Source organism: Eriocheir sinensis, chromosome 49 (genome assembly GCF_024679095.1).
Source record: "Eriocheir sinensis breed Jianghai 21 chromosome 49, ASM2467909v1, whole genome shotgun sequence".
Taxonomy (NCBI): domain Eukaryota; kingdom Metazoa; phylum Arthropoda; class Malacostraca; order Decapoda; family Varunidae; genus Eriocheir; species Eriocheir sinensis.
In genome coordinates this window covers 6,119,464-6,141,963 of record NC_066557.1, presented here as the reverse complement: position 1 = coordinate 6,141,963, position 22,500 = coordinate 6,119,464, and the positions used below count along the sequence as shown (strand labels likewise).

The 22,500-nt window shown below is 42.1% G+C and overlaps 3 protein-coding genes across 4 annotated transcripts in view; 1 reads left to right on the top strand and 2 right to left on the bottom strand.

The window, feature by feature from the left end:
* LOC126981746 (neurobeachin-like) overlaps positions 1–22,500 on the top strand; it is a 112,709-nt gene that overhangs the window by 21,584 nt on the left and 68,625 nt on the right. The window lies entirely within an intron of this gene.
* On the bottom strand, positions 15,347–18,487 carry LOC126981749 (protein mab-21-like 2). Its single transcript, XM_050833275.1, has one exon. It carries the CDS (start codon positions 18,485–18,487, stop codon positions 17,384–17,386), a length of 1,104 nt encoding a protein of 367 aa, XP_050689232.1. The 3' UTR covers positions 15,347–17,383.
* On the bottom strand, positions 18,818–20,183 carry LOC126981748 (protein mab-21-like 2). Its single transcript, XM_050833274.1, has one exon. It carries the CDS (start codon positions 19,944–19,946, stop codon positions 18,822–18,824), a length of 1,125 nt encoding a protein of 374 aa, XP_050689231.1. The 5' UTR covers positions 19,947–20,183; the 3' UTR covers positions 18,818–18,821.

The window sequence follows — 22,500 nt, the reverse complement described above, 5'->3', positions numbered from 1 at the left end:
TCACTCCTCTTCCTCCTCCTCCTCCTCTTCCACCTCCTCCTCCTCTCTTTGAAGTGCAGAATGAGGAGGAGGAGGAGAAGGAGGAGGAGGTTGTGGTGTGATAAGCTGAGATTTATTAGTATTACCTCTTAAGATGTAGGGATTAAACACTCTCTCTCTCTCTCTCTCTCTCTCTCTCTCTCTCTCTCTCTCTCTCTCTCTCTCTCTCTCTCTCTCTCTCTCTCTCTCTCTCTCTCTCTCTCTCTCTCTCTCTCTCTCTCTCTCACGCATACCTCACCTTAAATTACCGTGCAATTATGATTCTGTCACGTGGCTTGTAATAATGGTGGTAGTTGTGGTAGTAATAGTAGTAATAGTAGGAGTAGTAGTAGTAGTAGTTATAGCAGTAGTAATGGTAGTAGTAGTAGTAGTAGTTGTAGTAGTAGTAGTAGCAGTAGTAGTAATAGTAGTAGTAGTAGTAGTAATAGTAGCAGTAGTAGTAGTAATAGTAGTAGTAGTAGTAGTAGATAGGAAAGTGATACAAGAAGAAAACTAGAAGAAAGAAAGAAAGGGAAGAATAGAGGAATAGGAAAAGGGAAGAAAGTGAGGAAAAGAGAAGGAGAGAAAAAAAGATAATAGGTTAAAGAAGACGAGAGAAGATGATGAAGGACAAAAAAAGAAGATTAAAAGGGAGAGAAGAGGAAAGGAAAAAGAAAGGAAGGAGAAATCGGAAAGGAAGTAAGAACGATTTGAAAGAGAGTGAGAGAGAAAAATTACAACACACACACACACACACACACACACACACACACACACACACACACACACACACACACACACACACACACACACTAAGTCACACATTCTCAGCGTCCTGCCTTAGTGTTGACACCCTAATTACACCCTACCTCCGTCTTCACCCTCCCTTCTTCTCTCCCTCCCCTTCCCTTCCTCTCTCCCTCCCTCCCTCCCTTCTTTTCCTCTCTTATGTCACTTCTTTCACCTCACTCCATTCTTTTTCATCTCTCTCTCTCTCTCTCTCTCTCTCTCTCTCTCTCTCTCTCTCTCTCTCTCTCTCTCTCTCTCTCTCTCTCTCTCTCTCTCTCTCTCTCTCTCTCTCTCTCTCTCTCTCTCTTCTTCCCTTTTCACCTTTCCATAATTCTTTCCCTTTATTTTTTCTCCTTTTCTTCTTCCTTCCTTCCTTCCTTTTCTCTCCTTTCGTATCTCCTTTCTCCATCTCTCCTTCCTTCCCTCCCTAACTCCCTTCTCTATCTACCTCCTTCTTACCTTCCTCTTCTCATCTCCCTTCCATTTTTCCATTTCCCACCATCTATTCTTTCTTTCCTCTTTCTTTCCATTTCTTCTTTCTTTTAAATTTCTTTCTTTTCTTTTTCCTCTCTTTCCTTCCTCCTGTTTTTCATTCCCTTCCTTTCCTCTCTTCCTTACATCTGTTTTTCTCCTTCCCTCCTTCCTTCCTTTCCTCCCTTCCTTCCTCGTTCCTACCCATTCTCTCAATCACTTTTCCCATTCATCATTTTCCTCCCTTCCTCCCTCCCTTTACCTCCACCCTCTTTTCCTACCTTTTAGTTCCCTCTATATATTTCCCTCCCTCCCTTCTTCCCTCCCTCTCTCCCCCTCTCTCCCTCCCTTTCTCTCCTCCCATGTGTCAACCTCAAACCACATGATCTCTCTCTCTCTCTCTCTCTCTCTCTCTCTCTCTCTCTCTCTCTCTCTCTCTCTCTCTCTCTCTCTCTCTCTCTCTCTCTCTCTCTCTCTCTCTCTCTCTCTCTCTCTCTCTCTCTCTCTCTCTCTCTCTCTCTCTCTCTCTCTCTCTCTCTCGAGTATATCACCCCACTATCTCTATTTTCCTATCTCTCTCCTCAATCTCCCCTCTCTTTTCCTCACTCCTCCTCCTCCTCCTCGTAAGATGACTCCTCCTGTCGTCATCTCGTCATCTTCACCTCCACCAGAATGGATGACTAAATTTTAATGGCCCCTCCTCCTCCTCCTCCTCCTCCTCCTCGTCTTTCTCCTCCTCCTCCTCCTCGTCTGCTTTCGTTTTTCTCTTTGTCGTAGAATTTTCATATTTTGACTTCATTCTCTTCTTCCGTCTTTCGTAGTAGTAGTAGTAGTAGTAGTAGTAGTAGTGGTGGTGGTGGTAAAATTAATATATCCGTTCTTTTTTTATATATCTTGCGGTAATCATAAATAACAGTAATAATGATTGTAACAAGAAAAATTATATATGCAGTGACAATGATGACGCGTAAGATGTTTTTATGATGCGAGAAACATGAAAGGAAAAAAAGAATAGAAAAACAACAACAATAAATAAAAATAATGACAGCAATAAATCACACACACACACACACACACTCACCTGTAACTGTACATACCACCTGTCTTTTTCACCTGTCCTCACCGCTGTTTCTCTGACCTGGACGACTCGCACCTGTCCTCGTCAATTTTCCTCTTCACCTGTGTCGAGACCTCACAATTTTGGCTATTTTATTTTGTTAATACTTTTTACCTCTGCCTCTTATCTTTTTCCTTTATCCTCCTCTCTCTTTTCCCTCGCTCACCTCTTCCATTTTCTTAGACCTCAAACTTTTCCATTGTATTTGCTCATTTTTGCTTCTCCCTCTTCTTTTTTCCTTCTCCCATCATTACTCTCCCTCTCTCCCCTCTTCTTTCTTTCCCTCCTTTACCTCTCCTTTTCCCCCTTTTTTTCATTCTCCTCTCTGCTTTCTCTTCCTCTCTCCCCTCTTCTTTCTTTCCCTCCTTTACCTCCCTCTTCTCCTTTTTTCCCTCTCCCCTCGTTTCTCTCCCTCTCTTCCCTCTTCTTTCTTTCCCTCCCTTCCCTCTCTCTTCTCCTTTTTTCCCTTTCCCCTCGTTTCTCTCCCTCTCTTCCCTCTTCTTTCTTTCCCTCCCTTCCCTCTCTCTTCTCCTTTTTTCCCTTTCCCCTCGTTTCTCTCCTCTCTTCCCTCTTCTTTCTTTCCCTCCCTTCCCTCTCTCTTCTCCTTTTTTCCCTTTCCCCTCGTTTCTCTCCCTCCCCTTTTCTTTCTTTCCCTCTTCCCTTCTCCTTCTCCTTTTTTTCTCTCTCCCCTCTGCTTTCTTTCCCCCTCTATCCTCTTCTTTCTTTCCCCCTTTATCCTCTTCTTTCTTTCCTCCTTTCCCTCTCCTTCCTCTCTCCTTCTTTTCTCTCTTTTTCCTCTCTTCCCCGCCTTTGTTTTTCTTTTTTTTACTTCCATCCTGATTTTTTTTTTATTTCTCGTTTATTTATTTCCCTTTCTCTTCTCTTCTTTCTTTCCCTCTCTGCCCTTTCTCTCTCCTCTCCTTTTCTCTCTTTCCCCTCTCCTCCGCCTTCGTTTTTTTTTTATATATAATTATTTTTACTTCCTGATATATTTTTCCTTCGTACCTGTTTTTCGTTTTTTTTTTTTGTGTGTGTGCTTCTTTACCTGTGTTTTTCTTACTTTTTTTCATTGTTGCCTCCTGTGTTGTTTTCCTCATTTATGTTACCTTCATGACATCGCAAGTCTCGACATTTTATTTGCCTTCGTTGTTTTCTATTTTTTTCACTTCCATCACGATATATTTTTCTCTCCAACCTGTTCTCCGTTTTTATGCTTTTTTTATGTCATTTCATTTGCTTCCTCCTGTGTTGTATTCCTCCTCTATTTTATTTTCGTATTGTTTGTTCCTTTCAAGCTTTTTGTTGTTGTTGTTGTTCTTACCTGTTCTTTGTTTCCATGTTTTATTGTCTTTTTGATTTATTTTTTTATTTTCCTTTGCTGTTTTGTTTCTCTTCCATCTCTTCCTTTTATTTACTGGTTATTTTTGTACCTTTTTTATTGCCCTGCTTTATTTCTTATTTACGTATACGAGTTTGCTTTTACATACTGCCAATTTTCTTTTCCTTTTTTTCTTTTCCATATTTACAAGTGTTGTTTTTACCTAATTTTGATCTCGTGCGCCTCCGTTAACCAGTCTGTATACACCATTTTTATTTTCTTCTTTCTTTTTTAATATTTCCAAGTTCATTTTTTAACCTATACTTTTCCTTTTTTCCTTGTTGGGTTCCTCTGTTTACCTGTCCTTACTCTTTGTGTTTCCGGGTTACCTGTTTGTGTTAATTAATGTATTGTTTTCTCTTTCCAGGTGAGTGTGATAATCCTGCCGTGTACGTGGGGGTGAGTACACACACACACACACACGCACACACAAACATACACGCACATGATACCTGGATTAACATTTTTGCACATACCACCAACACACACACACACACACACACACACACACACACACACACACACACACACATTATATTAACCCAGTGTATTATTATGTGTTTTTACGCTTCTCCTAATACATGTGTTTACCTGCAACTTATTCTTCAGGGTATGTGCGTAAAAGAGCGTCGTATTATATTTTTTTGTAGATTGATTTGTGCGAAACTCGTGCATACTGTATCGTGTTTGTAGTCGCGGGTGTTTTCTTGGGTAACTTTTATGCGTAAGTTTTCTCGTAAGTGTTCGTATATTATCGTGTGTTTGTTGGGGGGGGGGGGATGGGGGGGGGTAGTTGGGTGGGGGGGTGTTGGTGTGGGTGTTTGTACTTTAAATTAATCTACCTACCGCATTTATTTTTTTCTTTTTATCGAGGTAACAATTTCTCAGATCATGGTTAGAAATTTTCATATATATCTTGAATTTTCATGCCTATCACTATTAATTTTCTTACTTCTTATCACTATTAATTTTCTTACTTCTTGCTACAAATTTTCATACTACTAAATTTTTCACACGTATCTTAAATCCTCATACTTATCGCATCAAATTTTCATTCTTATCGCCACTAATTTAATTTTTTATCGTAATAAATTGAAGTTTATTTTTCGTAGTTTTATATTTATTTTACTTTTCAACCCATCAAAGGCTATAGTCTACGTTAGGTTGTTGTTGTTTTTATTTAAATTCTTGCAGCAAGTTGAACAGTATCGATTATTTATTTTCACTCTACAATCCGTAATTTATCGTGTATGTTTTAACGTCCGGATTATCAAAAGCATTGGGACGTATTTTATGTTAGGGATTATTTTTTTCTCATTAATTATCATCCGCCTCTTCTTAGTTAATCGAATTTTCACACTGACGTAAATTCTACAAAGTTTTCGTAATATTCATTTTTCTGTATTATATTTTTTTTTTTAATAATGCTTAACTAATGCTGTACTCTCGGTTTTTATCTTTTAACTCGCTTAGCTTTTCTAACTTTATCGTACATGTGTTTTATGTTCAACGTTGTAAGTTTCTCCGTCTTAACTACCCACACAGGCTCTGTAGATGCTTGCACATTTTTTTTCTGTATATACTTAATCAGTTATTCCCTATTTTATTGTTACCATCATCCTCTACTCGGCCTCGTCCACTCTTCATTACTCATCTTTCCGTATTTCATCGCATATATTTTTAATTCTTCAATATTCCTATTTTTCTTTACAGACTGAACTGCACTTTATTATTGATTATACATCCTTTTTTTTCGCTTATATTCTCTTGAGTTTCCACTTTATTGAGGCCGCAAGGAGGTCACAGAAACGCATTCCCACACTTTCGATGCTCGCAGCTTTTACTTATTTGTTTACATATTTATTGATTTTTATTATGTGTAGTTATCATCAATAAGAGAACGTTTTTTTTATTTTTTATGTCATACTACTACTACGATTACGACAACCACCACTACTACAATTTCGCTTCCTTCCTTAGCTAATGAAGTTGTCACACACACACACACACACACGTGCTCCGTAAAAATAGAGTTGTCATATGGTTTGAGTTTCCTCTTATTTTCTCTCTCTCTCTCTCTCTCTCTCTCTCTCTCTCTCTCTCTCTCTCTCTCTCTCTCTCTCTCTCTCTCTCTCTCTCTCTCTCTCTCATAATAAATGTCCCACAATGCGTCATCTTCTTAATTTTCACTTCCCGCTCATTAGCATAACACACCTGTAATTACCATCAGTCACGTCCTCAGGTAGCCGCTAATTACCTGTCCACAATTGCCCCTTACCTGTATTCTCTCAGGTCATTAAGTCGAAGCAATAGTTCCGCGGATCTGTCCCTTAACTAAGAGCCTACCTACCCATTACCCTCGTCTGCCCGGGCTTGATGGGGAAGGTATTATGTTATGTTAAGTATGTTTATAATGGGGTAACTTTTATTTTTTGGGCAGGAAGAGTTGAGATTGTGTTTAGTGTGATGGCGTGTGCTTTTATCATAGTGTGAAATTTAATAGGAAATAAGCGAGTTTCTTTTCTATATTTTTTATCATATTAAGTGTGAAATTTAATAGGAAATAAGCGGTTTTTTTTTATATTATTTTTTTTTATCATAGTAAGTGAAATTAAATAGGAAATCAGCGTTTCTTTTTTATATTGTTTTTTTTCAGTGAGAGTTAAAGTTTTGTTAAGTATGATGGCGTGTGTGTTTTTGTTTTATCATCTTAAGTGAATGTGAAGAAAAGAGATCAACGATTTTCTTTTTTATATTTTCTGTTCTTGGCAAGTGTAAAAGTTTTCTTAAGTATGATTTTTTTGTTGTTATTGTTGTTTTGTTTTATCATCATCAGCGTGAAAGTACAATAAACAGGCGAGTTCTTTTTCAAGTATAACCACATTTAGTGAAAAGAACAACGTCATTGATTTTATTCGACTTTTTCAATAAGAGCGAATTAAGTCGACGTGTGTTTGTTTTTTACGGCCGTATTATTAGACATTTCGCCGCCCAAGAACACTAATTTGACAAGGCTTTCGTAGGAGTTGTGGGCATTTTCAGGAGCAGTTCTATGACCCTGGTGGTAGTGTGACCCTTCTTGAGAAACACATTTGACAAGGCTTTCGTAGGAGTTGTGGGCATTTCCAGGAGCAGTTCTATGACCCTGGTGGTAGTGTGACCCTTCCTCTGTACCATGAACTTGAGAAACACACATTTGACAAGGCTTTCGTAGGAGTTGTGGGCATTTCCAGGAGCAGTTCTATGACCCTGGTGGTAGTGTGACCCTTCCTCTGTACCATGAACTTGAGAAACACATTTGACAAGGCTTTCGTAGGAGTTGTGGGCATTTCCAGGAGCAGTTCTATGACCCTGGTGTTAGTGTGACCCTTCTTCTGTACCATGAACTTGAGAAACACATTTGACAAGGCTTTCGTAGGAGTTGTGGGCATTTCCAGGAGCAGTTCTATGACCCTGGTGGTAGTGTGACCCCTCTTCTGTACCATGAACCTGAAGAAACACTCATTAAAACCCAATTGACCTCCTCTTTGACCTTTAGAAATAGATAATGTGAGAAGGGAAAGTGTCTTGTAATACCAACCTTAATGTTTTTGAAGTGTGAAATGTTAAAATAAATCGCTAATCGAGTTCCGTCATCCTAAAGGTAAAATCAAAAGCAAATGTCTTCTAAAAAATCAGAGAAACAAAGTCATCGATGTTTATGAAAGAGTTAAGTTTTGTTTTCCAGTTCGAGCAAAAGTTCTGGGAATATGCGAGTGTTATTATTATTTTTTTTTAAGTTGACAGTCATTTACAAAGGAGCAAAGTTATTCATATTTATAAAGGAGTAAGTTATTTTCTCCAGTAAGTGTAAAAATAGAGTTGTCATATGGTTTGAGTTTCCTTATATTTTCTCTCTCTCTCTCTCTCTCTCTCTCTCTCTCTCTCTCTCTCTCTCTCTCTCTCTCTCTCTCTCTCTCTCTCTCCCAAGTGTAAAAAGTGTAAAATTAGATGCGTGTAAATTAGTTTTGTTATCTTAAGAAGGAAGTAAGCGATTTTTTCTTTTCTTAAGGTAATGACATTTAAAGCAACAAAGTCATCGGAGTTCCATATTTTTTTTCCTATTTTTTCGCATTTTTAATAAACGAATTTTCTTTAAGTACTTGTCACACCACTGATTGCATGTCTCTTAAGTAATCTTCCCTAAAGTGGAGGCGTCTGTCGTGACTTCTAAGGATGAAACAAGTTGGGTTAAGTTTTTTTCTCGCCAACAAGATTAAAATTTCCTTAAGTAGATGCGAAGTTTTCCTTTTCATCTTCGTCTTTCATGTTCTTCATCTTCAGTGTGAAATAAAAACGTAATTACCGATCTTTTTCCGCTGTCAAAGTTAGAGAAGCAAAGTAATAGTTTTAGGTGTCAAATTAATGGGAGTATTTTTAACCATGACTATTGTTTTTACTAAGACAGTGCATAGCCGCCTGTTTCTCTCATCGTCGTCAAATATTCTTTTCCATTTTTTAAAGTAAACTCAAGTACTTTTTCTTGATTTTTTTTCTTTCCTAAGATAATTAAGGCCAGCCAAAGTTTGTGTATTTATTTTTATTTATTTATCTTATTAAGTGCGTAAAATTTGGATTGTATACTTATGTCGAAAGTTATGTGTACGTGTGTGAAAGATTAGTGTCATGTGTGTGTGTGTGTGTGTGTGTGTGTGTGTGTTTAATTATAATTTTCCTGGCGCTATTTCTCTCTCTCTCTCTCTCTCTCTCTCTCTCTCTCTCTCTCTCTCTCTCTCTCTCTCTCTCTCTCTCTCTCTCTCTCTCTCTCTCTCTCTCTCTCTCTCTCTCTCTCTCTCTCTCTCTCTCTCTCTCTATAGATATATATATATATATATATATATATATATATATATATATATATATATATATATATTAGATAAAAAAAATAAACATTATACACCGTTGGACTTATTAATCTTTTTGTTTGGACACCTTGAGCGACAAACATCATCTAAGAAGTAAATGAATCTGACAAGAATCGAATTTAATCCCAATATGATCAGATTCAAACAAGTTATTGTGAAATTCAATTAATTTATTATATAATACAAATTGTAATCTATATGTCCACGTTTGTAAGTTTTCCGTAACCGTCTTTTTTTTTCTTTCGTGTCAAACAAATTTTATGAAAATTTTCACTTATTGAATCTCTCTCTGCCGTGTTTACTCTTTGAACTGGAAAGAATCGGAAACCCTTTTATGTATGGATAGTAATTTATGTTCTCGCATGACGTGAAAAAATATTATTTTTAAGTTTAAAAGTTTTGTTTTCGGGTTGAAATTGATCTTCAGAAAGCGTTTTACAATTTTCTTCATCAACATCCTGGAATCAGTGTTTTTTGGAGACTTTGTCGTGGGGAAAACAAACATAATGAACAAGTTTGAATGCAAGAACAGGCCATTAAGTAAGTCATTGCCGATTCAAGAGACTTTTACTTATTTGGTTTAAATATAGATTTTTATCACTAACAAGTCGACCAGGAAGAAGAATTAAACTTTTTCGTAACATTCCTTTTATATCTAATACTGTCTTGCTAACTGTCTTGCTTACAACGTTTATATTTCCGAGGAGAGGGAAGTGTCAAGACCAGTGAGTGTTTCCTGTCAGCCAAGAAGCGACGCTCGGCAGGGAATTTCATCGTTGTTTTCAGTAGTGTTGGTTGGTCATCTAATTTTGTTGTGCTTGCGACGTTTAAACTCCTGTTGGAAGGAGTATGAAGGTTAATAAAATTCCTATCAGCAAATAATCAGCATCGAGAAAGGAACTACACCTTTTTTCTGTAATCCCTATGTAATATTGTGCTGCTTACAACGCTTAATTACTCTGAGAATAAAAAAAATGCACATGCAAATAATCAGCATCGGGAAAGGAATTACACATCTCTTTCTGTAATCCTTATCTAATATTGCGTCTCTTACAACGTTTAATTACTCTGAGAAGAAAAAATGGGTATGAAGATTAATAATTGTTTCCCATCAGCAAATAATCAACGCCGGGAAGGGAATTCAATCTTTTTTCCTTAATTTTGCTTTCGTATCTAATATTGTTCTTACAACGCTTACATTCATATGATAACAATTATGAAGATTTACAATTACTTCCTATCACCAAATAACATTGAGAAAGGAATTACTTTTTTTTTGTAATATTGTTTTTCATCTATTTTTGTCTGTTTACAACGTTTTAATTCCTATGACAACAAGTATGAAAATTAGTGAGTATTTCCTTTTAGCTAATAATCGACATTGGGAAAGGGATTACATTGTTTTGTTGCCTAATATTGTTTTCTTATCTGATATTGTTTTGCTCACAACGTTAATAGAGAGAAGGTTGAATATACAATGGTCAATATTATTACGAATGACAGAGTTAAAAAGTAAAATATGAGGGGAAAAAGTAAAAATTAAGGGGAAAAAGTAAAAATTGAGGGGAAAAAGTAAAAATTGAGGGGAAAAAGTAAAAATTGAGGGGAAAAAGTAAAAATTGAGGGGAAAAAGTAAAAATTGAGGGGAAAAAAGTAAAAATTGAGGGGAAAAAGTAAAAATTGAAGGGAAAAAGTAAAAATTGAGGGGAAAAAGTAAAAATTGAAGGGAAAAAGTAAAAATTGAGGGGAAAAAGTAAAAATTGAAGGGAAAAAGTAAAAATTGAGGGGAAAAAGTAAAAATTGAAGGGAAAAAGTAAAAATTGAGGGGAAAAAGTAAAAATTGAAGGGAAAAAGTAAAAATTGAGGGGAAAAAGTAAAAATTGAGGGGAAAAAGTAAAAATTGAGGGGAAAAAGTAAAAATTGAAGGGAAAAAGTAAAAATTGAGGGGAAAAAAGTAAAAATTGAGGGGAAGATGTTAAAATTGCTCTAAGGAGAAAGAAGCATCAAGATTATAAGTATTTGTTTCCCGTCAGTAGATGATCGGCATCGAGAAAGGAAATACGTCTTTTTCTCTAATTTTGCTTCATCGCTTATTATTGTTTCGGTCACGGTGTTTGAAGTCCAACGAGGTGGAGGAAGTGTCAAGGTTCATCGTTATTTTCTATCAGCAAATAAGCGACATTGGGGAAGAAATTCAGACTTTTTTTTAATATTACTTTATCATCTGATCGTGTTATCCGTACAACGTTTAAATTTTGATGAGAAGAAAATTAAAAGATTGGTAAATTTTCATATCAACAAATTATCGCCACTGAGAAATAACATGCATATCTTTTTCTGTAATTTTGCTGTAACATCTAGCATTATTTTGTTTACAACGTTTAAATTATTTTGTATATTAGGATTGGTTATTATTTCAAATCATCAAAGGGGAAAGGGAGAGCGACAACGTGTTTTCCTGCGGTATTTAGTATATTAAGATTGGTTATTATTTCAAATCATCAAAGGGGAAGGGGAGAGCGACAACGTGTTTTCCTGCGGTATTTAGTATATTAAGATTGGTTATTATTTCAAATCATCAAATCATCAAGAAGGGGAGAGAGATACAATGTGTTTTCCTGCGGTATTAGTTTCTTATCTAATGTTGTTTTGCTTGCAACGTTCAACTCACTCTGAGATGAGGAGTGTTAAAATATGTCAGTCATGTCAACATATCGACACGGGGAGAGAAATCCCATCTATTTTCCTATAACATTACAACCTTATCTATTATTACTTGGTTCATGACGTAAAAAATTTAATCACTGAGAAGAAGAAAAATAAATTAAGGTTCCTAATTATTTCTTATCGACACGTAATTAACCTGGAAGATAATTACAAGTTTTTAAAAATATTCCCTGCTACCGACGCTCCGTAATTACCCTCCTGTTATTGTTGCCTTCAGACTCTTGTTTTTCCTCCTCGCCGTCTGCCTGTCACTGTTTTTAGATACCCGCGTGTTGGACTGCCTTTCCCTCCCCTCTCAGTGTTCTCAATTGTTTCCTTCGTCATTTTCACACTCACAGTTTATTTATTATGTTACGTTCATGTTCTCCGTTTTTGTTTGCAACTAATCTTCTTTCTGCTTTTTGCTTTTTCTTTTACAACTTCCTGTCTGTTTTCTGCTGAGTGCGTGTTCGTGTGTGTGTGTGTGTGTGTGTGTGTGTGTGTGTGTGTGTGTGTGTGTGTGTGTGTGTGTGTGTGTGTGTTGCATTCATGATTTTTATTTATTTGATTTTTTATTTTACCTTTTCTGTATTGGTCAGTTTCATTGCGTATTCTCAAAGCTTTCTTCCTTCGCGCTGTCTTTGGAATATATTATTTTTCAATGTCTTTATTTTTTCTTTTCTCTTTTTTTTATATATCTCATCTGCAATATTTTATGCCGCAGGTTTTCAGTAATTACTATTTTGTCTTACTCCATTTCTATCTTAGTTTTCTTTCTTATTTTTTTCTGAAGTTTGTTACAGTTTTTCTATCGTAATAAACTAAGTAATCATATCTTTTGCAAGCTTATCTTCTTTTTTTATGTATTTCAATTATAAATGTTATCAGTTGTTTAATTCAGCTTTGTTACCTGATTTGAAAGTTGATGTTAAAATCTCTCCCTTCTCAGGCCGTTACCTTGAGACCAGTTTCAACACTATCAGTCAGCCAGACGCCGTTCCCTATACGAGCTTTTCATGAACCACTCTTTCGGTTCGATAACTATATACTCCCACCACATTGATTTTATGTTAATGATGATATGGCGAAAATAGGTCAAGAAGGAAGTAATTAGAAACGTTGTATGCGTAAATTAACCCGGTAGCAGCAGGGATCATGTTTCTTAATGGTCCCTCTAAGCGAGAAAAAAGAGAAAAAATCATCACTCACACAAACCATTTCATAATATATATCAAAGCATTTGTGATCAGTTTATGCATCATCTATTCTGGGGGGGTTATATCATGGCACAAATTTGGCCCGTCGCTGCAACACGGGAAAGCCACAAATTTGACCCGTCGCTGCTGCACGGTTAATGAAAGCTGAACATAATTAAGATTCTGCCGTTGTTTTTGATTTTGTAATAAGTGACTTCTCTTGGAACACCTGCGCAAGTCAATCTTCATGATCGTCTCTTTTCTTCGTTAATATTTTTTTTTCGCATTATGAGTAACCCAAAGTTGTTCATATTCGGGTCTTGTACATGTTTGTTGTCATGTTGTCCCTGTGTATATTTTTGGCTCTTCACTCGTCATTTCCGTTCCCGGCGTTGACGCGTCCTGCACACCCGTCATGAGTTCCTGTTCACCTCACCTGTCCTGCGCCTAATGAGCCGCGCGTCCTCCCGTGTTACGCAAAGAAAATATATAATGATTGATCAGAAATATTCTTGCACAATTTCAGACATTAGTTTCTCGTCTATTAGTCATTATTTGTGTAACACCGGTCCATTTACGTATTATCTCCCTGCGAACATAAAAGTAAATAATGATAAAAAAAATATTCTTTAGTGTTACCTGCAAATTCAATTATTCCAGTAACCGCATTATAATCATGTCAATCATTGTATTTTAAATTCTTTAGTGCACTTGATTTTGTTATTTATATACAGACACCTGTTTTTACACCTGAATTTCCCTTAATTAAGTCTGTATTAAAGGTTTGTCATTGAATTATTTTTGTTAGCGCATAGCAATCAAATATCAGTCACTATTTGTTGCACTTATTTATGCTATTTACTCCCAGTCACCTGTTTTCACACCTGAGTTTCCGCTAATGAAGTCTGCATAAGTGTATCGAAATATTCTTGTTGACGCATTTGAATTACATATATCAGTCACTATTATGCAGTCAAATATCAATCATTATTTGTACTTATTTATGCTGTTTACTCCCAGTCACCTGTATTCACACCTGAGTTTCCGCTAATGAAGTCTGTATTCGTATATTGAGGTATTCTTGTCGACGCATTTGAATCATATATTAATAATTTTACTTTACACTATTTGTTGTATTTATTTACGTCATTTACTCCTGGTCACCTGTTTCCACACCTGAGTTTCTGTATATGACGTCTGTATTAAGGGTTCCTCACATTTATTTTTTCCTTTGGCGCATTTCAGTCACTGTCAATCATTTTTACATTAACGCCGTCACTCAGTTACTCCATGTGCTCCTTATCACCTGCCTCACACCTGGGCCTACCCTAATTTAGAGTCGTGGTAGTTTGTAACATCTGATTATGGCAGTTTATCACATTTGAGTTTTACATACAATTATCTTTTCGACACCTTCTTTTCCCTTTGAGGTTAATATTGTTTCCTGCTCATACTCAACGTTTTGTCATAATTCTAGTGTTTCCTTTGAAGTTAATTTCTTTTACCCGCCTAATTTTGCTTCGTTTAGTTAATTCATCGAAGTTCAGTCAGATGGTCTTAGTAATTTTTCCGTCCCTTTACTTCTTAAAATATTCGCGTAGTAAGTGACTCAACTCTTCCTCTCTATTTTTTCTTTGTGGTTATTTATTTCTCGCATAAATTTCCTTCGTTAACTAATTTATTGAAGTTCAGCCAGATGAGCTCTTGTTATTTTTCCTTCTTTTCATCTCTAAAATATTTGTGTAGTAAATGACTCAATCCTTCCTCTTTATTTTTTCTTTGAAGTTATTTATTTCTTGCATAAATTTCCTTCGTTAACTAATTTATTGAAGTTCAGCCAGATGAACTTTGATATTTTTCCTTCTTTTCATCTCTAAAATATTCGTGTTGTAAATGACTCAATCCTTCCTCTTTATTTTTTCTTTGAAGTTATTTATTTCTTGCATAAATTTCCTTTGTTAACTAATTTATTGAAGTTCAGCCAGATGAACTTTGATATTTTTCCTTCTTTTCATATCTAAAATATTCTTGTAGTAAATGACTCAGTCCTTCCTTTCTTTCCTTACAAGTTTTTTTCGTCATAATTTTACTTCGTTAACTGATTTCCTTAAGCTCAGTGAGATGGTCTTAGTTTTCCTTTTCTTTATCTCTGAAATATTCGTGTAGTAAATGAATCAACCTTTCCTTTGTTTCCTTTCAAGTTATTTTTCCCGCATAATTTTACTTCGTTAACTGATTCCATTAAGTTCAGTTTGTTGAGCTTTGTTATTTTCCTTCTTTTCATCTCAAATATTCGTGTGGTAATGGACTCAACCCATCCCTTATTTTTCTTACAAGTATTTTTTTCCTCATAAGTTTAGTCACGAGCTTTTTTTTCTTCTCCTTCAACTCATCTCGTAAATATTCGCGTTGTAAATGAATCCACCCTTCACCTGTCGTCACACCCACCTGTACACACCTGCCCTTTAATTTCACATGTGGTAAATAAACTTCTCACACACCCACACACACCCACACCTGCTACGCGTCAGGTTTATATACGACTAACATTACTCTATTTACCTGCCCACCTGTTTTCACTCCTCCCTCGCCTCACTTAAATGTATAACCACTATGTCCTCACTTTCCCTTTCCACACTGAACATTTGCTGGCTGCCGCTCACCCATTTTCCCAACACCTGTATTTACCTTCAATCACCAGGCTCCCATTAGTGGTCACGGAGGTGGTGGTGGTGGTGATGCGGTGGAATGGAAACAAAAGGCTGGAGCTGTTCACGACTTAATCCTGTATTTGACAACTCTTACAAGACGACACAATAAATAATGTATATAACGCGTTGACTTAGTGTAGGTATAGTGAAGGAGGGAAGGAAGGGAAGGAAGGAAGGAAGTAGATAGAGGTAGACAGATTGATAAGTAGGTAGTTAGATAGATAGATATAGATAGGTGGATAAGAAAGGAAAGGAAGGAAGGGAAAACTGCAAGGGAAAAATAAATGAAAAAAAGGAAGAAAGAAAAAAATGAAGGAAGTTAAAGAAGAAATTTAATATGGTGGAGAAGGTCGAGGAGGGAGGGAGGGAGGGAGTGAGGTAAGCAACTGAAGAAAGGGAGAAAGGGAGGAAAAGTAACATAAGGTAGGAAGACTGGAAGGTAAAGATAGATAAAATAACAGACTGTATAGGGAGGGAGGGACAGGTAAGCGAAGGTAAGGGAAGGACAGGTAAAAGGTGAAAGTTTATAACACACCTTCACTTAATTAAAAAAAATGTCACAGGTAAAATTCACACGCCAGGTCACATTCACGTCCTTAAGTACACACGAGAGTGAGTCATTTTCATCAATAATATAATCAGTTCATGTTCGTCTCTTCTTAAGTACAATAGCCACTGACTGTTTACTCATTTTCATCATATTCGTTTATTTGTTCATTATTTTCACTACGCTCATTTTCTGCATTGTCTGTTTATTGTATTCATGTTCCTTATTGAGTCATATTCATTGTCATGTCATCATCGTATTTGCACATTTTCATTCATTTTCATTATATCCAAGTTTGATTTTCAGTTACATTTTCATTTAATATTCATCTTCTCTCTTCTTCACCTTAATTTTCACATTCAGATTCGTTATATTCACTTTCTTCATTGTAATTATTTTTCATCATATTCGTTTTCATCATCACTTCATATTCATCTCACCATTTTTCTTGTTTTCGACACTTCTCATCATACCTTCAGTTTCTTTAAATTTAATTCATTCACCTTTCTCTTCTTCCCATACTTATTCATCCTCATATTCCTCTTATTACTTTTCACCTTCATTTCCACTTTTCATTTCTCTTTAATTTACATCTTCCCTCTTAATTCATATTCATTTAAATTCTCTCTCTCCTCATCCTCGTTAAATTCACCATCTTTTTCTCTCTAATCAGCGTCTTATTCGCATTTTCCTTTCTATCATTTTCTTTCATTTCCTCTTTATCAATACAAGTCACCTTCACACACTACATAGGGCAGTAAAGGGAGGGGGGAGGAAGAAGGGAGAGAGGGAGGAAGGAAAGGGAGGGAAAGCGGACTAAAGATTTCGGAACATTTAATGGAAACAATTACTTATTTTTTTTGTTATTTATTATTATTATTTTATCATTACTAACCTCGTGATTACATATAGAAAGGGGAACTTGGGCTATTTTTACCGCTAAAGGGTGGGCGTTGGGCTGTTTTTGGCTACACCGGGAAGGTTGGGCTATTTTTGAACTAGTGCTATTTTGGTCTAGGGAGGCTTGGGCTAGGAAGGGTGTCTTGGGCTACAAAGGGAAGAGCCTGAGTCGTGTTTGGGCTGCGGAGCGAGTCACAATTGGGCTACAAAGGGAGGATAGCTTACACTTGGGCTACAAAGGTAGGGTCTGGGGTCCTGTACGGCGTTATAGTCAGCGTTGGGCTACAAAGGCTGAGTGTTGGGCTACACGGGGCGTCGGTGTGGGCTACAAAGGGAGGGTCGCGGGGTCACACTCAGGCTCACTGCCCGCCAGACAAAGGCGTGGGTGGGCGCGGCGCGGGCGGGCCACCCACGCGCCTACACACCCCCAGCGGCCACGCGCCGGCACGCACGCACACACGCACGCACGCGGCGCACACACGCACACGCTATGTACACGTCCCGACGCACACAACTCAGGATATCACAGCTAAACACGGCGGCGCGGCGGCGGCGCCATAAATAATAGTAATGACAATGATGTGGTGAGGGTGCCGGGGCGGGTGGGGCGAGGCGGGGCGGGGCAGCAGCGGGGGCGGGGCGGTCTTCAGAGCTTCTCGAGGCTGCGGGGGTTGGTGAGCAGCTCCCGCGTGAGGCGCCAGGCCTGCTTGGCGGCGGCCTCGAGGGCGGGGGGCGAGGCTCCCCTGAGCAGGTTGATGGCGGGCAGGAAGTAGTGGGGGCAGCGGCGGCACTGCAGGCACGTGATGAGCTGCAGCAGCACGCCCACCAGCCGGTCCCCCAGCACGCCCTCCTCCCACTCGCACTCCCGCGGGTGCTTCTCGCACTCGTAGAGCAGCAGCGTCTTGACGGCGTAGGCGGGCACGGGCTCCCCGGGCAGGTCCAGGTGGCGGTCCCGCAGCGTCTTGAGGATGGCCAGGCCGCGCCGCCGCGCCGCGCCGTACAGCAGCCTGTTCTCCGCGTCGGCGAACGACAGCGCCCACGCGTCGCTTTCCAGGCCCCCCGCAGCGCGCCCCCCGGCGGCAGGTGGCTCCTTGCTCAGCAGGTCGAAGCCCTCCGTCTTGACCTCCGCCACCAGGCTGGGCGGCGGCCAAGGGGCGTGCGGCGCCGGCCAGTGGGCGGCGGAGCGCGGCCACACGCCCGAGCACTTGAAGGCGGGCGTGATCTGCACCACGTAGCGGTCCCGCACCCGCAGCCGCACCTCGCTGGTGTCGCCCACCATGCGCACGGCGTCGCGGTGCGCACACTTGTCCACGCTCTGCGCCACCAGCGTGTGCAGGCGGGAGCGCATCTTGCGGGCCGAGAGGTACCCGGAGGCGGTGATGAACTCCACCCACAGGGACATGGACCGCTTGCGACCGTCGCTGAGCTTGAGCACGGCACTGCCTGGGATGGACCCGTCGTCCACGAAGTTGAACTCGCCCATCTGGTTGAGGTAGAGCACCGCTTCGAACTCGGTGGGCGAGAGCACCGTGAAGCCCTCAAAGCGGCCGTTGACCTCCGCCAGGGAGGAGATGACCCGCGGCTCCTGCACCTCCACCTCCTTCAGCACCTCCTGCACCACCTTCACCACCTCCCGCAGGCTCTTGGCCACGGCGGCGCGGCGCGCGGCAACACGCTCGCTGGCGTACTTGTTGACCTGGTGCAGCGCTCGGGCCTGCGCGGCGCCCGGCACCTCCGCGGGCACCAGCATGGCGGGGGCGGCGGCGGCGGCGGCTGGCACTCGGCACCGCGGGACTTCCTCGCCGCCTCGCGCCGCTAATTACTGGTGCGTGAGTCGTGCCTGCAGGAGGTGCAGTGTGGGCGGGGCCTGGCGGGCCGCGCGCCGATACCCCCGCCCCCCGCCCCGCCCCCCCCACCCGCCTATGTCACGGGCGGCGCGGGGACTTCGCCGCCGCCATCCATCTTGACCTGCCACGACCTGCCGCCGCCGCCCCGATCGATGCCGCCTGCCCGCCGCGAGGCCGAGGCGGGGCGGGGCGGGGCGGGGCGGGGCAGGTCCGGGTCCTGCTGGTCCTGCAGGGGTCCTAACACTGCTGCAGGTACTCGGTGCGGGTCAGCAGGTCCCGGGTCAGCCGCCAGGTCTGCGAGGCGCCCTGCGTGAGGCTCTGCCGCGGCGAGCCCCTGAAGAGGTCGACCTGCGGCAGGAAGTAGTGCGGGCAGCGGCGGCACAGCAGGCAGGAGATGAGCTGCAGCAGGATGCCGTTGATGCGGTCGCCGAGGCTGAGCGTGTCCCACTCCCACTCGTGCGGGTGCTTCTCGCACTCGTACAGCACCAGCGTCTTGAGCACGTACGAGGACACGGGGTTGCCGGGCAGGTCCAGGTGGCGGTCCCGCAGCGTCTTGAGGATGGAGAGACACTTCTTGCGGCAGCCCTGCGTCAGGAGCCGGTCCTCGGCCTCCATGAAGACCATGACCCACGTGTCGCCCTCCGCCGTGATGGCCGCGTCCTGCTTGTCCTTGTCCTTCTCCCGCGCCAGGTGCGAGCAGTCCCGCGACACCAGCGTGAAGCCGGACATCTTGACCTCGGCGGCCAGCTCCACGCCGGGCCAGGGCAGCGACAGCTCGGGCCAGTGGGCCGCCGAGCGCGGCCAGATGCCGTAGCACTTGAAGGCCAGCGTCAGGTCCAGCGTGTAGGTGTCCCGGATCCGAACCCGCACCTCCGACGTGCCGCCCACCATGCGCAGCTGGTCCCGGTACTGGCTCTTCTCCACCGCCTGGGCCACCAGCGTCTGGAAGCGGGCCCGCATCTTCCTGGAGGAGAGGTAGCCGGATGCCGTGATGAACTCCACCCACAGGGACATGGACCGCTTGCGGCCGTCGCTGAGCTTGAGCACGGCGCTGCCCGGCACTGTGCCGTCGTCCACCAGGTTAAACTCGCCCATCTGGTTGAGGTAGATGGTGACCTGGTACTCGTGCGGCGACAGGATGTGCAGGCCCTCCCAGCGGCCCGCCGCCTGCGTCAGCGTGGAGAGGCATCGCGGCTCCTGTGCCTCCACGTGCTTCATGAGGTCGTGGGCCACCTGCACCACCTCCTCCACGCGCTTGTTCACCACCATGCGCCTCTTAGCCACCTGCTCGCTGTAGAACTGTTCGAGGGCGGCCACCAGCTTGCCCCCGCCGCTGGCCACGCCGTCACTGGGCACCAGCATGGTCACGGCGGCACGGCGGCAGCACCAACAGAGCTCAGAGTCGATGTGTGTGTGTGTGTGCCTGGCCGCCTCTCACTCACTCACTCACTCACTCACTCAGGCTGGCGGGCGGCTCAGGCTGGCGGGCGCCTCCCCTCGCTCACTGCCGCCCTCCAAAACTTGATTCCTCGCTTAAATCTCGGTGAGTAATTACTATATAACAGCCATTAGGCTCACTGATAAGTTGGCGCCGCTGAACTACGACGTGCTCTGCCGCGGCGGCCCCGGACGTGGCGGCGGCCGTGACGTCAGGCACGGCGCGGCTCGCCATTGGCGGGCGGGGGCGGGGCGGCGCGGTCGATGAGGCTGAAGGGCGCCGAGGCACGCCATTGGCCGGGCTGGGGTGCAGGGGGCGGGGCCGGGCAAACCCTCGCCGGGGATTGGCCGAGCGTCGCGTCCAGCCGGCGAATGCCAAGAGTGATTAGTTGTGAGTCGTTGACACGCTGACAGCCGCCCCGCCCCCCGCCCGCCGTCGCCGCCGCCGCCGCCGCCCTCACACGTATATTAATTGTCCTCAACCCGCACAAAGGAGGAAGAGGCGCCCCCTGCCACGCCGTGTGATTTAAATACGGTATTTAGCGGCTGGGAGGACAGGGGGGGAGGGGGAGGAAGACATACGGTATTTAGCGGCAATGAAGAGGAGGAGGAAGAGGAGGAAACAATAAGGAGGAAGAGGAAAAAGAAGAGACACGGTATTTAGCGGCTGTGAAAAGGAGGACAAGAAAGGAAAAGAGGAGGAGGAGGAGGAGGAGGAGGGAGAGAAAAGAGACATTACCTGGCCTTACCTGCGAGCCATACTTGATTAAGCTGGAGGAATTCCTACCTGTGATGTCCCCGAGAGAGAGAGAGAGAGAGAGAGAGAGATAATCCCCAAGTGAGCAAACGTTTAAAGAAAGGAGAGAGTGAGATAGTTTTAAATAGAGAGAAGGTTACAAGGGCGGTATTAGAGAGAGAGAGAGAGATCGTATTGATGATTTAGAGAGAGAGAGAGAGGACGGAAATGAGAGAGAGAGAGAGAGAGCCTGCCCACTGGTTGTCGTAAAACTAAATTGTCATATACCAACCTGAAGGGATAATAATAATAAATAAATGAAAATAATAATAATAATAATAATAATAATAATAATAATAATTCCATTTTCTATATTCAGTCCTTTTCATTATAAATTCGTAAATGTACAAAAGAGATATACTCATCAAGATACGTAAACTCTCTCTCTCTCTCTCTCTCTCTCTCTCTCTCTCTCTCTCTCTCTCTCTCTCTCTCTCAGTCACTCTGATAAAATCGCAGAAGCAAAATAGTTGGCAGATTCAAGGAAATGAGGAGGAGGAGGAGGAGGAAGACGATTAAAGGAAGGAGGAGGAGGAGGAGGAGGAGGAAGAGAAGGAGAGGAGGAGGAGGAGGAAGAGGAAGAGAAGAAAAAGAAAAAGAGGGTGAAAAGCCAATATCTTAGAAGAGAGATAGAGAGATAAAGAAAGAGGAAGAGGAAAGATAGAAGAGGTAGAAAGAAGCAGAAGAAGAAGACGAAGAAATAGCATAAGAGGATGAAGAGAAGTAAAAGAAAAAAATAAGGAGAAGGAGGAGGAGAGGAGGAAGAAGAGGAAAGGTAGAGAGGACAATAATATCATAGAAAAGAGATAGAGAGAATGAAAGGAGAAGGAGGAGGAGGAGGAGGAGCTATAGAACGAGAAGAAGGGAGGAGGAGACGAAAGAAAGAAAGAAGGAGGAGGAGGGATACAGGGGGAAGAGGAAAGAGGATGGGAGAGAGGGAGGGAAGGAAGAAAAAAATAGAGGGGGAGGGGGGAAGGGGGGAGGGGGTCTTTTGAAGGGGTAAGAGTCCCCATTGAAGTGGTTGACGCGAAAAGTGGTGGTTGTGAGAGAGAGAGAGAGAGAGAGAGAGCTAATTCGAACGACGTCATACGAGATTCCTCTTTGTAGCCTGACAGTTTGATTCTCTCTCTCTCTCTCTCTCTCTCTCTCTCTCTCTCTCATATGGTTCACTTCCGCGTATACCATGTGACAAAGCAAGAAAGAGAGAAAGTGAGAGAATGAGAAAGTAAGCTATCTCTATTTCTTTGTACATCTATTATTCATTTTCTATCCTATCTTCTTCCTTTCTTCTTCTTCTCTATATCCTTCCTCCCTTCCTTCTTGTCTTTCCTTTCCTTTTTTATCTATCTTATCCTCATTTTCCTCCATTCTCTCGGTTTTCTCCCCTTCTTCCTTCTATTATCTTTTACTCTCATCCTCTCTTCTTCCCTTTCTTCCTCTCCCTTCTATCATTATCTCCGTCTTTCATTCATTCCTCCGCTCATTCCACTTTTGTTTCTCTTTCTCGTCTTTCTTCTTCCTTCTTTCCTTTTGTCCTTCCTTCTTCCCTATCTACGTTTGTACTATCGTTTATTTTTTTCTTATCTTCCCCTTTTCTTTTTTTCCTTCCTTTGTTCCTTCCTTTCATCTTTGTTTCCTTTCCTTCTCTCTTCTCTTCCTTGCCTATCATCCTTTACTTTTTCC

What these genes read in the sequence shown, in the direction of transcription:
- LOC126981749 (XM_050833275.1), bottom strand. Translation starts at nt 18,487, where the DNA reads ATGCTGGTGCCCGCGGAGGTGCCGGGCGCCGCGCAGGCCCGAGCGCTG.
- LOC126981748 (XM_050833274.1), bottom strand. Translation starts at nt 19,946, where the DNA reads ATGCTGGTGCCCAGTGACGGCGTGGCCAGCGGCGGGGGCAAGCTGGTG.